The sequence below is a fragment of the Lissotriton vulgaris genome, chromosome 8, assembly GCF_964263255.1.
Source record: "Lissotriton vulgaris chromosome 8, aLisVul1.2, whole genome shotgun sequence".
Taxonomy (NCBI): Eukaryota; Metazoa; Chordata; class Amphibia; order Caudata; family Salamandridae; genus Lissotriton; species Lissotriton vulgaris.
Genome location: NC_141696.1, coordinates 1,396,519,392 through 1,396,535,411, shown reverse-complemented (window position 1 = coordinate 1,396,535,411; position 16,020 = coordinate 1,396,519,392). Strand labels below are relative to the sequence as shown.

At 46.5% G+C, this 16,020-nt stretch overlaps 1 protein-coding gene across 1 annotated transcript in view; it reads right to left on the bottom strand.

Moving 5' to 3' along the window:
* The window catches only part of LOC147698809 (E3 ubiquitin-protein ligase TTC3-like), a 1,497,644-nt gene that overhangs the window by 166,872 nt on the left and 1,314,752 nt on the right, over window positions 1–16,020 (bottom strand). The window contains exon 41 of the mRNA XM_086935406.1: window positions 3,929–4,030. Within this exon, the coding sequence (XP_086791532.1) occupies window positions 3,929–4,030 (102 nt within the window). The remainder of the gene's footprint in view (window positions 1–3,928; window positions 4,031–16,020) is intronic.

Here is a 16,020-nt window from a genome sequence, read left to right as displayed (position 1 = left end):
TATAGATGAAATTAGAGGGTACTGTGAGACACCGCCCGGCCTCTCAGAGCAAACAATTACAGGTCCAACATTTATGAACGCCATGCAAACCATTCCCAACCCAGTCGATCTCAACCTTGGCCCTTCCGAACAAGAAAATGAACCCCTCTCAGCGAGACCCAAAGGCACACAAAGAAGCAATAAAGAGGCAGAGAGTCATCAGAAAGCAGTCCATGGCTACCGGCAGACAGTGAGTCCACAGGAACTGTAGACGCAGACAAACTCTCCCTCCTAGTTGAACAGTCCCAATGTGTCTTGCACAGGAGTCGTAGCGTCACCAGGAAAGGAGAAGATGACCACAAAAGAAATATAAAGTCACAAACAAAAGTCTCCGGGCGGGGGGGGGGGGGGAACGCCTGACGTTATCTCCAAAGCCGGTAGTGGTGGAAGGTTCAGCAATACCATGACATCCTCGGGAACACAATCTCCCAAGGCACCATCCGATGGTTCCAACGCTTGTTTCCTCACGGGGTTCTCGCACGGAATCAAAATGGCCGCGGTATGAATGGCTGTAGATTCCTGTTCCAACGATAGGGCCGGGCCCGGTTCCACCCGAAGCATCGCAGATAAGCGCGTGTCCAATTTGCTCAACAAAGTATCCACATGTGAGCGAAATGCCCAAAGTTCTGCCAGTATTGACCTCAGCGATGGCTCATGCACCGCTCGGTTCATAGTTTCATGCCCAACATCAGTCACAATCACATTCCCAGGTGAATCTGGTGTCCTCGGGGGGGGGCGGGGGGTACAGACAGGGCCACGAACGTGCAAATGCGAGGGGTGACCAGTCTCCGTCCGCAGCCACGGTCAACCCGGTGAAGGCCGCAGGCCAGAGACCCCGAACTATCAAACCCCGTGGAGCATGAACCGCGGGACGGGGGCCCCCACCTGCAGCCGGCAGCAAGCTGACTCACCTCTCGGTCGATGCTGAGCGATGGAAACGATCGCTGCCAATTTCGTGCTGAATTAAAGCCTCCATTCCGGTCGACCGGACCCAGCCCGATCCTCCTGGCTGATGTTGTTGCACTACAGCCCGGCTGTGAAAGTACTCCAGGCCCCGGCTTCACCGCTGGAGCAGGCCACAAACTTCAACTCAATGGAACTTCGTCAAACAAGCCGATAAAAGTATCCGGATTTCACCATCAGAGTGCGGAACAATTCATGCACACAGAGACTAGGCGTAAAGTCAGGATAGCGTACAGGATACCGTGGCGGGTTACGGAGGTCGGCGGAGCCGGGAGCTTAAGCAGCCATCTTGCTTGCTGACGTAGCTCCTCCTCCAAGATTTTAACTTTTCTATGAATATTTGTTCCTGAACAACACAGAAAAAAACAATCTAGAAAAACAGGACAAAAAAAAGAAAAGCAACGTTTTATTTCAGTTGCTTTAAACAGCTGCTCTGTGTCCTGACCTGCCTTTCACCTCAGGCAGCAGGCATTGAGACACCAGAACTCGACAGTAATAACTTATTGCAGTTGAGTTCTGACGTCTTTTCTTTATAATCACTGAGTGAGTCACAAGTTGGGATTACAGGATCCCATGTGTTATAAGAATATTGCATTGCTGAACTTTCAATTACTCTGAATTTTTAGCCAATTTATTTGAAATTCGTCCTCTAAAATGCGCCAATAGAACCTGTTTCAGGTCTGGTAACACACAGCAATGGCTGTGTGAAGGAACCATATGTCACTACTTATATATAAAAATAAATACAACAAGAAGAAATATATAGAAAGAGTGAGCTGTGGGTTAGTCCCTTTGAGCTATTGAATTTCAAGTGTTTTTCAAGCTTGGCCTTTGTTTGAAAGAGCAATTCCCATGCCAATTCGAGGATGGTTACAATCTCCCATTCGTGACCTGTGAGGTATTGGTGTTGGGGTACGCATCAAGAAGATTTTTTTGTCCGATAGCAGAGGCAACATGACATGTTGCTTGTAATGGAAAGATACTGTTCTTTGGTGCATTTACTTGGCTGACATTGACACAACATATCCTAACACACCATGACATAACACACTAGAACACACGACATCTCACCATAACATGGGCATGACAACACAAAAAAAATCACAGAGCATAGCACCACAACATAGCATAGCATGACACGATGTAACAAAATATCATATTACAGCATAGCACTGCACAAACAAAACACTGTAACACAACCAAGCATAGCACTGTAGGACAACGTAAACAATACACTATAAAACACTGCATGACCTAACATATTTCACCTAAACGTAACATCCTAATATACCTCTGTCCAACAAGATGCAGCACACTACACATTAACTTACAAAGCATACAATAACATAATAGTACACACCGTAAGTTAACAGCATAGCACAACATAACTAGAGAATGACACACTACCACACCCTTTAACACAGCATGACAACACAGCTCAATGCAAGATGAAATGTTACTTTTCCAGGAATGCTAAAGACTAGCTGGGTTTTATGGCAATTACTATAAATAAATATTTATGTAGCATTCGTGTGTTTCACCAATGTTATCTATTGTTCTAAAATAAACACAAACATTAATTACAACCCGACTAATTAGTTTTGAAAATACTTGTTCCAAATACTGAACAAGCAACTATGAAAGTGCGAGGCAGGTACTTAGGTTAACCAGAGACTACTGGCTCGGTATGGTGAATAGTACAAGGAGCTCACGCACTGGAAAAAAGTGAAATACATTGGTAGTTGGATGGGTCTAGCGCAAAAGATGCCTACAACACTCTAGACAAATGCACCCTCAGTTGCATTTGTTGCACTGTGATGCTACATTCTCTCGGCAATAGCTGGAAGTATTTTCTAGTAGTCGCCCTAACAGGCTTCACTCTACATGTAAGCCACACAATTCAAGACCCTTCTTGACCATCACCTTTTTTTTTTAAGGCTGGCAGGGTGAAAGGGAGGGCTGGGGCAACACACACAGAGGGAGGGGGAGGATGTGTGTGGGGCAACAGGGACAACAAAGGTGGGTGGTGGGGGGTGCTGTAATGCGGCCAGGTATAGAGCGCTTTTTTGTTTATTGGGGCAGAAGGCAACATGGACGGATCATATGAGATCGGGTCAACCGTGATACCAGGGAGTGACTGGGGGCAAACAGCAGAATGGGGAAGGGAGGGAGGGTGGCAGTGTAGGTGGCTGGGGGCAGGCAACAACAGAGGAAGGGAAACAGGGTGGCTGGGGGCAAGCAACAATGGAAGGAGGGAGGCATGTTGTCTGGCTGGGGGCAAGCAACAACGGAAGAAGGGAGGGTGGGTGAATAGGTGGGTGGAGGCGGGGAAGAAAGGACGGATAGGAGGGGAAGAAAGGATAGGAGGGGAAGAAAGGATAGGAGGGGAAGAAAGGATGGGCGTGGAAGGGAAGATGGGCGGGGAAGGAAGGATGGATGGGCGGGGAAGGAAGGATGGATGGGCGGGGAAGGAAGGATGGATGGGCGGGGAAGGAAGGATGGACGGGGAAGAAAGGAAGGATGGACGGGGAAGAAAGGAAGGATGGACGGGGAAGAAAGGAAGGATGGACGGGGAAGAAAGGAAGGATGGACGGGGAAGAAAGGAAGGATGGGCGAGGAAGAAAGGAAAGATGGGCCGTAAAAACTGAAGAAATTATGGACAGGGAAGAAAGGTAGGTTGGGCAGGGAGGCAAGGAAGGATGGACAAAAGCAGAGAAGAACGTTAGGATAAGCAGGGAAGAACAGTAGGATGGGCAGTGAAGAATGGTAGAATGGGCAGAGAAGAAAGGAAGGATGGTAGGTGGTTTCTGATGTGAAAATTTTTTGTATTCTGTAAAAGCCAATCAAAGTCACTATATTATAAGGAATACTCCCTTTCTCCAAATAAACATTTGTTAGATGTAAGAGGCAGTCATTGCATACTTACTGGTATATGGGGAGGAGACTGAATTGTTGCAACCTGCACAGGCTGAAGACTACTTAGCTTTGCACCGTTTCTTATCAAACTGATTCGCTCCTCAAACTGTGACTGAAAACATAAGAAGAATTATGGTTGTATTTGCCCGTTACATTAAGACACTTTAATGTTAGAATTTTAAATGCATTCTCACACTGCACCTAAAAAAAATATATGCTCTCCGACGGTCTTCATTGAACGTGAGTACTTATAAGTAAAATTTTACTTCTGAGGTTCTATATTAAATTTCAACTATATCCTTAGCAACACTAAAAAACCCAGTACACAGAATAGGAAACAAAATGTTACAAGGCAGTGAGGAAAAATATTCATGGGTCTGGCATCACGTTAAAGGTCACGCTAAGCACAATTGCCTTGGCCTGCTTTACACAAAAGACAGATATCCTTGAGAACTGGCATTTGTGGCAGGCTAATCGACTGCTGGGTCACCTCGTGAAATAATCAATGTTGGGCCTTCGAAGAGGTTAAGAAGGTAAATTTAAAATTACTTAATGGGAGGGAGACTTCCTGTCAACTGGCACAAACGGAGTCGCGTTCCAGAATCCCACCACATTCTCGTCTTCTTAGAAGAGAAGAATGTAACACATCACTCCTTTATCATTTAAAGGTAACACTTTTATAACTATGTAACAACAAACTAGACGGGAATATAAAACTAACACATTGCACTAAAACATATACAAACATTGTCTAAACAAAACAAACATTTTTTTGTCAAAACGGAAATGCAACACCACAGCAATTACATAATACGAAGCCATAACGAATATTCAATTACAATACATGGCATTAATACATACTAAAATCTGCTGTTAATTCACATCAAGAACGTCTTCAGAGTTCTGATTCCTCTTTGAGTTCTCAAAGTTATGGATTTTCATACACCAATATATTCTTTTCACACACCACCCCTCCTGGGATCATCACTCAGCTTTTCCTGGTCTTTCTGTTCCACCCCGAACGTGGTTTTCACTACTTTCTTACGATTAAGTGCGTTACCGTCACTCAATAGAAGCATGTACTTGTTCACCTTCTTTACTTGGAAAGGATCAGAATACTTAGACTCCTCTTTCTTAACTCTGCGTCCTTTTTGCACAAGGACACAATCTTCAATCTAATAATCACCCTCCCTCATTGTTTCTCTCTCCAACACAACCTTGTCGTGTTTCATTCCTTATGGACATCAGTGGTGTGGCCATGCGCACCCTCATCACCTCAATAGGTGATCTCACCATCACGCAATGAGGAGTGGTGCGATATGACCATAGCAACTTTCTCATTGCTACTCTCCAATCTTCTCCTTCACTCAATGCTAACTATAAACCATCTTTCAAAGTTCTGTTCCACCTTTCCACAAGACCATTTGTTTGAGGGCAATATACCGATTATCAAATATGTGCAATAGCCTGCTTCTTAAGAAAATCACTCATATGCTGGGAAATGAACTGGACCATATTGTCTGATACCATCCTTTCTGGCACCCCTTCTCTCATGAATAATTTCTTTAGGAATCCAATTAGTCTCAGAAGTGACTTCCTCTGTAAACTTTACTTCGGGCCATCTAGAAAAATAGCCTTTCACCACAATGGCATATTAGGGGCAGCAACCCATAACATGTAATTAGTCTGTCCAGTTTAAGGTTTAACCTATAATAACTGATAAAACCCCACTGAAAGAGAAATAGCCCTCACCAGTGAAAACATATAAACACTGAAAAAACACCTGCACAAGCGCAAACTAAATGCCATTCAAAGATAGGAAAAAGAGAGTGAAAGAGTAACTTTTTCCTTCCTGAAGGGGCCAATAAAATTTAACTTTGTTATACAAGTTAGCAATAAGAAAGTCTGGGCTAACATTATTCTGCGTGAGTTTGTTGTTTAGGGATGCCACTAAAATATTGTTTCTTCTTTATTTAGTTTTTTCAGTTTTGTGATTTTTTGTCTAAAGATGCAGGGTTTAGAAGCAGGTTTTAGGTCTTGTTTAATTATTTTATAAACTAGAGAATCAGGAAATATCTCAATCATTTTTGATATTTTGGCTGATTTTGATTCTTTTACTGATAGGTAAATTGGCTGGTTTCATAAGAATCTTTCCTAATATGTGTCCTCACATTTACCCATAGAGAAGCCCCCAGTTTCTAGAGAGTCAGTATTGATAGTAGGCGAATTGCCAACATCTCAGGCTTTAAACATTCAATGCAAGGTATCATGACAAGTATATGTGAAAAAAGCGCTATCACTAAGCATCTGGGATAGTGGTTAAAACATGACACCAGACTTTTGGAAAACATGGAACACAGTGTCACTTGGAATGCTATGCACAAAAAGTTCAACAAAGATTGGAGTGATATTGTTTGTATTTGCAGTGATCCAGCTACGTATATAAAAAAGTTGTGTGAAGACCTGTCAAAATTGATACCTGAACTGAAGTGCTTCCCTGTAAGAGATCCTTGGCACTTGTTAGATGGTATGCTGGGGGCATGTTATGTTTAAAATCTTCAGAGTTAATGAGGAATGCCATTGACTTTTTAGTCCATTCTGGTGCACTGTTTCCTTATGCACAGGAACGAAAACACAAATATTTATCATTTCGTGCATTGTGTGGCATCAAACAAAGTCATCCCAACTGTGTCCCTTACCTGATGGTCTTCAGTCCAAGAGGTGAATGCTATATTATCCATGTGGCAAACGTTTACAGAATTCTTACTGAGTGATGATGCCAAAGGCAAGAAATGTGAGGATCTTAGGTCAAATATAGATTATGATGTGAAAAAAAGTACACTCTACTGCATTCTTAGATTTTTACAGGAAAACATAAGACAGGAAGACATAATAAATCTAATCCAATACATCTTTACTTTGATACGTTAAGTATCATAAAAGATGCATAAAATACATTACAATTACATTACAATTTCAAAGTGTACAATAAATAAATCACAATGTCATATAACGGGGCCAATAGTTTATGGGCGGTTCATTTCATGTACGTCCAAGACACCGTTTCTTGGGGCAGATAGTCACGTTAAAACATTTAAATAATTAAAAAATAAAAAGTACAAGCTAAAAAGATACAAAGCTAAAAAGGCAAACATATTAAAACTTATTTAAAAAATCTGCGTGTTGGTAGGCGTCATCCTGTGGCTCCGTCGTCGGGATCGCCGGAATGACGTCGCTGGAGTACTTAGATGCGCGCTGACGTCAGTTCTGTACATAGCTTTCCGCGCCAGGAACGCAGAGCAATGCAAGAAACCGACACTGGTGCCATGAAACTAGGGCCCTGACAGGGAAATTCCTTAACCCTAGATATCAGTTTCGCAGAACGGGGAGGATGTGTGGGGCGGTAAGGAATCTAACACTAACTAATGTTTCTTACAGATATATCGTTACCGAAGGTAAGTAACTTGTGCATCTGAAAGAAACACGTTTAGTGTTAGATTCCTTACCTTAGAATAGATACCCGAGTAATACCAACCCCGGTGGTGGGTCTGCAAACTAAGATCACACCAGGAAGTCCTGGAGAACTGAACGGCCAAAGAAGCCGTCTCTCCGGACTTGGCTGTCCAGGCAGTAGTGCTTGGCAAACGTGTGCAGCGAGGCCAACGTAGCTGCCTGACAAATATCCTGCAAAGGGACTCCCCGACCCAAGGCAGTAGTAGCCGCCATGGCCCGAGTGGAATGGGCGCGCAGCCCTCAGGAGGTTTAGCCAAGGAATAATAGATCTTGATGCACAAAACGACCAACCGAAAGATGGTTCGCTTGTGCACCGCCTGTCCTTTCTTAGCGCCCTCGTAGCCAACAAGGAGTAGGTCGTCCACCCGGAACTGTTGTGTGCGGTTCAGGTAAAAAGAGAGCGCACGTTTTCGGTCCAGGCGGTGGAGCCTCTCTTCCTCTTTTGAGGGATGCGGAGGCGGAAAGAAGGTGGGCAAAGGAATGGTCTGCCCGATGTGAAAGGCAGGGTAGAAAAGAAGGATGAGTCCTCAGAACAACTTTGTCCGGATGGACAGAGAGGAAAGGAGGGTCAGAGGAAAGAGCCTGGAGCTCACTCACTCTTCTGGCAGAGGTGATGGCAACCAGGAAAGCAGTCTTTAGAGTTAGAAGACGTAAGGGACAGTTATAGAGCGGCTCAACGGGAGCACACATCAGATAGGTTAACACCAGATTCAAGTCCTACTGAGGCATTACAAAGGGGACAGGAGGAAACATGTGAGCAATGCCTTACAAGAATCTATTTAAACAGGGGACTTAAAAAGAGAAGGCTGATCAGGAAGCCTTAAGAAGGCTGAAATGGCCGAAAGATAGCTCTTGATAGTGCCCAGAGCAGAGCCCTGCTGGGCCAGGTAAAAAAGAAAGAGAACCTCTGAAAGAGGGGCAGAGAGAGGATCCACAGCCTTTGCTGTGCACCATGCCACAAATTTTGTGGAGGGACACCTGGCTGCCAGAATGACATCACAGACTTCAGGAGGCAAGCCAAATGGCATCAACTGTCGCCGCTCAATCTCCACGCATGTAGGTGTAGGCTGGGCAGGTTCAGGTGGAGGACCGTCCCCTGTTGCTGCGACAGAAGTTCCTCCTGAAGAGGCAGTCGAATCGGGGGATCGATTGACATACCGAGTAGACAACAGGATGTGGGAGCACACCGCTGACCTCTCAGGCAAGGTTCGCCCCTGGCATTCTGGTAAATGCAGTCTCTTGTAGCTCGCTCTGATATTTTGGAGTATTTCCCCAAGGTCGGCACAGATAGTGCTGATCTCTACACACGTTTTTCTGGTTTATTAACCGTCATCAGTAGAGAATACAGACACACCAAGTAGCTCAGGATACCAGTATCTTCATGCCCAATCTGAAGCCACAAGGATGACTTGGGCCCGGTGGTGCCGGATCTTCTTCAGCACTCTGGGCAGAAGTGGTATTGGCGGAAAGGCGCACAACAGACCGCAGCTACACTCGCGACGAAAAGCGCTATCGAGCGAGTGTCGCTTTGAAAATTCCAACGCTCAGAGCTGATGACATTGCGCGTTCTCTTCGGTGGCGAATAGATCTAACCAAGGCTCTCCCCACTGTTGAAAGAGACCTTGTGCCACGTCCGAGTTCAGATGGCACTCGTGATCCATCATGCACCGACGGCTGAGTTTGTCCGCCCTGGCGTTCAGGGAACCTGCCAGGTGTTGAACCACCAGGGTGATGCCCTGATGTTCCAGGCATGTCCAGATGCGCACAGCCTCCTGATATAGGGTCCACAACCCCACCCTGCCTTGCTTGTGGCAGTACCACATGGTGGTGGTAGTGTCTGTGAACATCTGCACTCCACTACACCGGGCAGATGGAAGGAATGCTTTCAGTGCAAGTCGAATCGCCCGAAGCTCCAACATGTTGATGTGGAGCCGGGATTCCGCCGGAGACCAGAGGCCTCTGATCGGCTCCTCCCCCATGTGGCCACCCCAACCCAGGAGGGATGCATTAGTCACCACTGTGTGCTCCGGTTGGGGAAGGAAGAGGGATCTGCCATGGACCCAAGTGAGAGTCGTGAGCCACCACTGCAGCTGTCACACATTGCCCTCGGACATCAGGACATGGTCGGACAGGTTGCCCTGATGCTATGCCCATTGGAACTTCAGGTCCCACTGCAGAGCCCGCATCCGCCACATGGCGTGATGCACCAGCAGGATGCAGGAGGCCATCAGTCCAAGAAGCCATAGGGTCATCCTGACCGAAACTCGAGATAAAGGCTGAAAGATCTGAATTAGAGCCTGAATGTCCCAAACCCGCTGCTCGGGAGGATAAACGCGAAACTGCGCCGAGTCCAGAACCGCTCCGATGAAGAGGAGCTTCTGAGAGGGAATCAGGTGTGACTTTGGCACATTGATGGAGAACCCCAGCAAATGCAGGAGGTCGGCCATAGTCTGGAGGTGGGAGACGACTGTCTGGGGTGAGCCTGCCTTCAACAACCAGTCATCGAGATAGGGAAAGACTGGAACCCCTGATCTGCGCAGATAAGCTGCGACCACCGCCATCACTTTGTGAACACCCGAGGGGCACTGGTGAGCCCGAAGGAGAGTACGGTAAACTGAAAGTGCTCGTGGCCTACCGTGAACCACAGATAGCGCCGGTGGGCAGGCAGGATGGGAATATGGAAATAAGTATCCTGTAAGTCCAACGCTACCAACCAGTCTCCAGGGTCTAGGGCAGCCAGAACCTGAGCTAAAGTCAGCATCTTGATCTTCTCCTTCCGGAGGAAGACGTTGACGCTCCTGAGGTCCAAGATAGGGTGCAGGCCACCTTTGCCCTTCTTGGGAACCAGAAAGTAGTGGGAATAACAACCACGCCCTAGTTCTGGTCCAAGAACGCGCTCGATGGCCCCCTTGGCCAAGAGGGCCGTAACTTCCTCCTGCAGAAGTTACAAGTGGTAATTCAGCATGCGGTGGTATTGCGGTGGCATGGCTGGAGGGGTCGCCTCAAAGGGGAGGGAGTAGCCCCTTCGGATGATTTGGGGGCACCCACCTGTCCGAAGTGATGGTACGCCAGTGGAGCAGATGATTGCGAACCCTGCCTCCCACTGGCGTGGAATGGGTCTGAAAGCTCGGACTAAGAAGGCTTTGAGGAAGATGCTGTGGAAGCGGATGTGGACTAACCAGCTCTCTGACCCCCTGCTCCCCCACGGCGGAATGCTCATCCGCGACCGAGTTGAGGTTGGTTCTACGGCCTGTGGCTGGACGAATGTGCAGGGCGCCCCTTCCTTGGCCACGAAAGGGATAAAAGCAGAAGTTTGCTGGCGCTGGGCCGAAAGGCCCAAGATCTTGGCCGTAGCTCTGGAGTCCTTCAAGCGCTCCAGCGCGCTATCTGCCTTGTCGCCAAAGAGGCGAGGGCCATCAAAAGGCATGTCCATGAGAGTGTTCTGGACATCCCCCGAAAAGTTGGTGGACCTCAGCCAGGCGTGACGACGAATTGCCACTGTTGTTGCAATCGCTCTGCCCAGCGAGTCCGTGGTGTCAAGTCCACATCGAATGGAGTATCGTGCTGCATCCCGCCCCTCAGCAAGAGCTTGGGCGAGGCGTGTCTTGGCCTCCTCCGGACACTGGGGCAGCACGTCCGCCACGGTATCCCACAGAGAGTGTGTGTAACGGTATAAGGTTGCAATATTAATGGACTGCAACCTTAGACTGACAGAGGAAAACAGTTTCTTGCCAAAATGTTCCAGCCTTTTGGATTCCCGGTCTGGGAGTGCGGTAGGGAATGCGTTTTGGGACGTGGAGGCCTGAATAACGAGGCTCTCAGGGGTGGGATGGGTGGACAGAAAGCAGGGGTCGCCCAGAGCTGGGCAGTGGCGCCGGGCCACGTTATGATCCACAGGAGGAACTGTGGTGTGCTTGGACCAAGTGCCCATTAGAATGTCAGTGAGGGCCTCATTAAACTGCAGCAGAGGCTACGAAGAGTTTACTGGCGGTTGAAGCACCTCAATGAGGAGGTTAGTCCTCACGGCCGCTGCAGGGAACTCAAGGCCCAGGGCTGTGGCCACCCTGCGTAGTCCCCTCCTCCGTAGCCACGGAAGGAGGAGAGCGAAAACCAGTGTCAGGCGAAGTGTCTAGACCACTGGTCTCCCCCAGGTCATCTGCCCAGTCCTGACTTAACTGGCACTGCTGCGCCAGAGGATCCTCAGACCCCTCCCAGTCCTCCCCTTCATCCGTGTCCTGATAAACAGGCAAAAATGATGGAGCCTGGGCATAGGTGAAAAGCTCACCAGTCGGCATATTAGACGGCGCCGCTCCGACGCCGAGCTCGGGGCGGAAACCGGGGATGGCACCGGAGGTGGCACAGTCGAGGTCAGCGCCAGCAGAGAAGTAGTAAGGTCAACCAGCGTCGACCGGGTTCCAGGCCTGGATCCCACAGGGTCCTGTGGCCCTGGGACCGAAGCTGCCGGCAACACAGGGCAAGGACCCCCAGTCCGACCCACGGGGCCTGAATGCACGCCAGTGGGTCTCGAAGGCGGGAAGAGAGTCCTCATAGATAATAGGAAGTCTCAGATCTGCTCCGGAGTCGCACTGAGTCCAGGGACCGAAGGCTGTGAGACCGGATGAGACTGCGAGGGCCCCGCCGGAGCCGCGTGGGAGGCACCAACCGAACCCTCGGCCGAGTCGCGTGACCGGCGAGGGGAAGTCGAAGAGCGATGCTTCTTCGACTTCTTTTTGCCATGCGTCGACTTACCCCAGTGCGAGGACTTGGATCCAGACAATCGATGATGACTGCGGTTCCGCGACAGGTTCCCCGACCTCCTCCTCGACTGGGGGACTGTGAATATATTATGTGCTCTATGAGCGATGCATCAATAAAAAAATTTTTTTTTTTAAATAACTCTGAGGGCATAAGAGTCCAGATCAGCAAAACTGTTGCAGAACCTGCACTGAGAATCGCAATCTTCAAGTGAACCAGTATTGACATGGAAAGCTATGTCAGTGGCCAGAGTTAACTAACTGTGTACTGGCTGTTTTGGCGTTGCCTATCTAAAGTGCCAATGATGAGAGGGTTGTTTCACAGAAGTTTACATGGGAAGGAAAGCGCGAGCACACATGACCAAAGACTCCCTGAAGAAGTCTTGTATGGTGTACTACAAAACGTTTATTTGCAAAAAGTCTATTTGGACCTCATATACACTATACTTACACTGTCTATATACCATGCTCTATCAGTGCAGAAAAGCAAGCAATAATAAAAGCAAAACGTTCCATAAACAAGGGAAAAACACTGTTTCTGTAGTTTTTATTGGCGCGAAAATGTGTAACCACTGATAACCACTGTTTTTGTAAGGTATTGACATCACTTGAAAACACTGAAAAAACCCCACCAGAATATACCTAAAATAGAAACTGAAAACAGGAAAGCCTACATGTAATGTACCTGCAATGTCAATTTCAATCTTTTTCCAAATGACTATCAGATTGTTAGTCACAAATGGGGGAAAACGTTTTGGAAACTTTCTGTATTGAATGTTTAGAGTTACAACAACACAGATTTGTTAGTTTTTGTGCGATTATCACAGTTGAACCTGCAGCTTACAGAAATGCCATTCAAAAAATTACTTGCTAAATATTCTCAGGTGTCTCCTATAAAAACCTCAATTTGCAAGTAACTACAGCTCAAAAGTCTCATCAGTCCTTCTGTTACCCCCTTCTTTCTCTCCCCCTAATAAAAGAAAAAGATAAATGGAACAAAAATCAAACATTTAAAGATACATGAGTGAGATAACACATATAATGTACACGGGTGATCTTAGCACGTGCAAGGAGGGATCTACATAATTATAGCTTGCATCTCACTGGTTTTTAGGTCGTCCTATAATGCTTCCCCCTGGGCCTTTATCAGTATTGAAATAAATGTAAAGCCTGTGTTTGTGTCGGGCAGGTGCATAACAGCAATCCCTGAGAAAGGTAATGAACAACAGGGCACTCACATATATTTAACGTTCTTAAAGGTGTCCGATAGGATATCCATCATGCTTTCCATTGTTGGGAGAAGCAAGAAACATAGGTTATAAACCAGGTATCCGAAATATTCCAAAAGTTTGTTTTCTTGAACCGCTTGTTTGCACTGTCTAGTTGAGCAGTTCTCTGTACTGAGCCAATCCATTCAATTTTAATAGGGGGAGTAGGGAGGATCCATTTTACACAAATCTCCCTTCGCGCCAGATGCATCAAAACAAAAATGAGTGCCTTCTGAATTTTAGAGAAAGTGGAGTTTTCTAACCCACCTGGGATCACCCCCAAAATACCTGAGGTTCCTTTCAACCCAATTTCTCTGCCCATAATGTCGGAGATGATCTTACCCACATGATTCCAGGAGGGCGGGATTGAAGGACACTGTCAGAACATATGGAGCTCATTCTTGTTGTTCTCATTGTATTTTGGGCACTTCTTTGCCACTCCGTTCCTCATCTTTGACAGTTTCTGTGGCGTCCAGTATGCTTTATGGACAGTGAAAAGATGGTTTCTCTTTAAAGGTGCAGCTTTCACATATGACCACAATGTAGACAGAGATACTTGCCGTAGAGTTTCGAGGTCTTCATCCGGCAGGTCCTTCTTCCAGCTCTCAGTGAATGGGTTCGGAGTGTCCTCCCCTGTCTCGATTATCAACCAGTACCATGCTGCTACCTCTTTCCGCGTTGTCGATCTTGTACAGATCCTGTGCACCAGGTCACGATTGCCTTCTATCTCTTTTCCTAATGATTTTTATCCAACTCGAGATCTGATAATATTCGAATTTTGAGACTGAGTTGTTTGATAGATTGGAGAGGCACTGCAAGGGAATCAGCTCGTTGTCCACAATTAATTGTCCCCACTTAAGTATCTCAGATTTACGCAGAGGGAGCGCAAGTGCATCCAACAGACATGCAGGGGTGAAAGCCGAGCTGTCCTTTAAAAGTTGACGTGCGTTTTTCAAGTGGAAGGCACAATGGTATGTATAAAGGTCTGAGGTGGCTATGCCACCATGGATTTCTTTCCTCCTAAGGTTCCTTTGAGAAATCCTTGGGTTTTTCCTACCCCAAATAAAAGAAGAGAGTAGTCCCTGCACTTTCCTAAACCAAATTTTTGAAAATTCTAGTGGTATGGAATCAAATAGGAACGTACATTTTATTTATTTATTTTAAAGGTTTTATATAGCGCTGGCTAGACCCAGAGGTATCAGAGCGCTTTACATGATTAGGATAGTATAAGGCAAACATGGTATAAAAACATATAAAAGGTAAGGAAACAACAATGTGAAATATACAAAGTAAAAACAGCATGAGCATTATACAAATCAAAATAGAATAAACAGGAGCTGGAGCTATACATTTCAAGTAATTAGGTAAAATGGAGCACAGGAAGAGGGACATATTACTGAATAAATATAGTATGGTGCTAAGAGATCAGGAGTAGGGCACAGGTTAGGATCCCCAATAGTAATTAAGGAGGTGGGTTTTGAGGTCTTTTTTGAAGCTGGAATAGGAATGGTTACAGCGCAGGTTTTTTGGGAGGGCATTGAAGACAGTAGGGGCATTGCCAGAGAAGGAGCAAGATTGTGTGGCTTTCTTTTCATGCAGAGGTGGGATTAGGAGGAGGCTGTTGGTGCTTCTCAAAGGACGACTGGTGCCAGCAATGAGGAGTTTCTTGGAGAGGTACTGCGGAGTGTTTTGGTGGAGGGCTTTATGAGTTATGCAGGCAGTTTTGTAAGCAGATCTGCCTTTGATAGGGAGCCATTTAAGAGATTTGAGAGCTGGGGAGATATGATCGAAGCGTTTGCAGTCTGTGATGAGCCTGGCTGCAAGGTTGAGCACAGCTTGGATTGGAGTAAGGTGGACCTTGGGGATCTGTTTAGAATGGCGTTACCATAATCAATATGTTAAAGAACAAGTGACTGAACTACAAGTTTAAAATCATCGATGGGTATGAATGGTTTGATTTTCTTAAGGTGACGGAGAGTGAAGAGGGCTCCTTTGGCAGAGTTTTTGATGTGAACGTTAACGGTTAGGATGTTGTCAATAGAAATGCCAAGATATTTGACGGAGTTGCACAGTGTGAATGAGCAGTTGAGTGCATTAAGGTCAGAAATCCATGATTGAACGGGGAGAGGGTTATTTTTAGGGGGAAGAGAATGATTTCGGTTTTATTAGGGTTAAGTTTGAGATTATTTGAATGGAACAAGGTTTGGATCTTGGTATTGGTGTTGTTCAGGTGTAAGATGTCAGCATGAGTTTTAATCTTGTGATAGATTTTGGCGTCATCGGCGTAGAGGTGGTAGTTGATGCTTGCTTGTTTAAGAATGAGGGTGAGGGGTTCCATAAAGAGGTTAAAGAGGGAGGGAGAAAGAATAGATCCTTGGGTGACTCCAAAGGAGACGGGAGTGGGGTTAGAGAGACAATTTTGAATTTTGAATTGCTGAGTTCGGTGTTGAAGGTAAGAGATGAACCATTTTTAGGCGGTACCATTAGGCCGAAACGGGTCCTAAGGACATTAAGTAGGGCTGAATGGTTGACTGTATCGAACGCTGTGGAGAGATCAAGAAGGATAA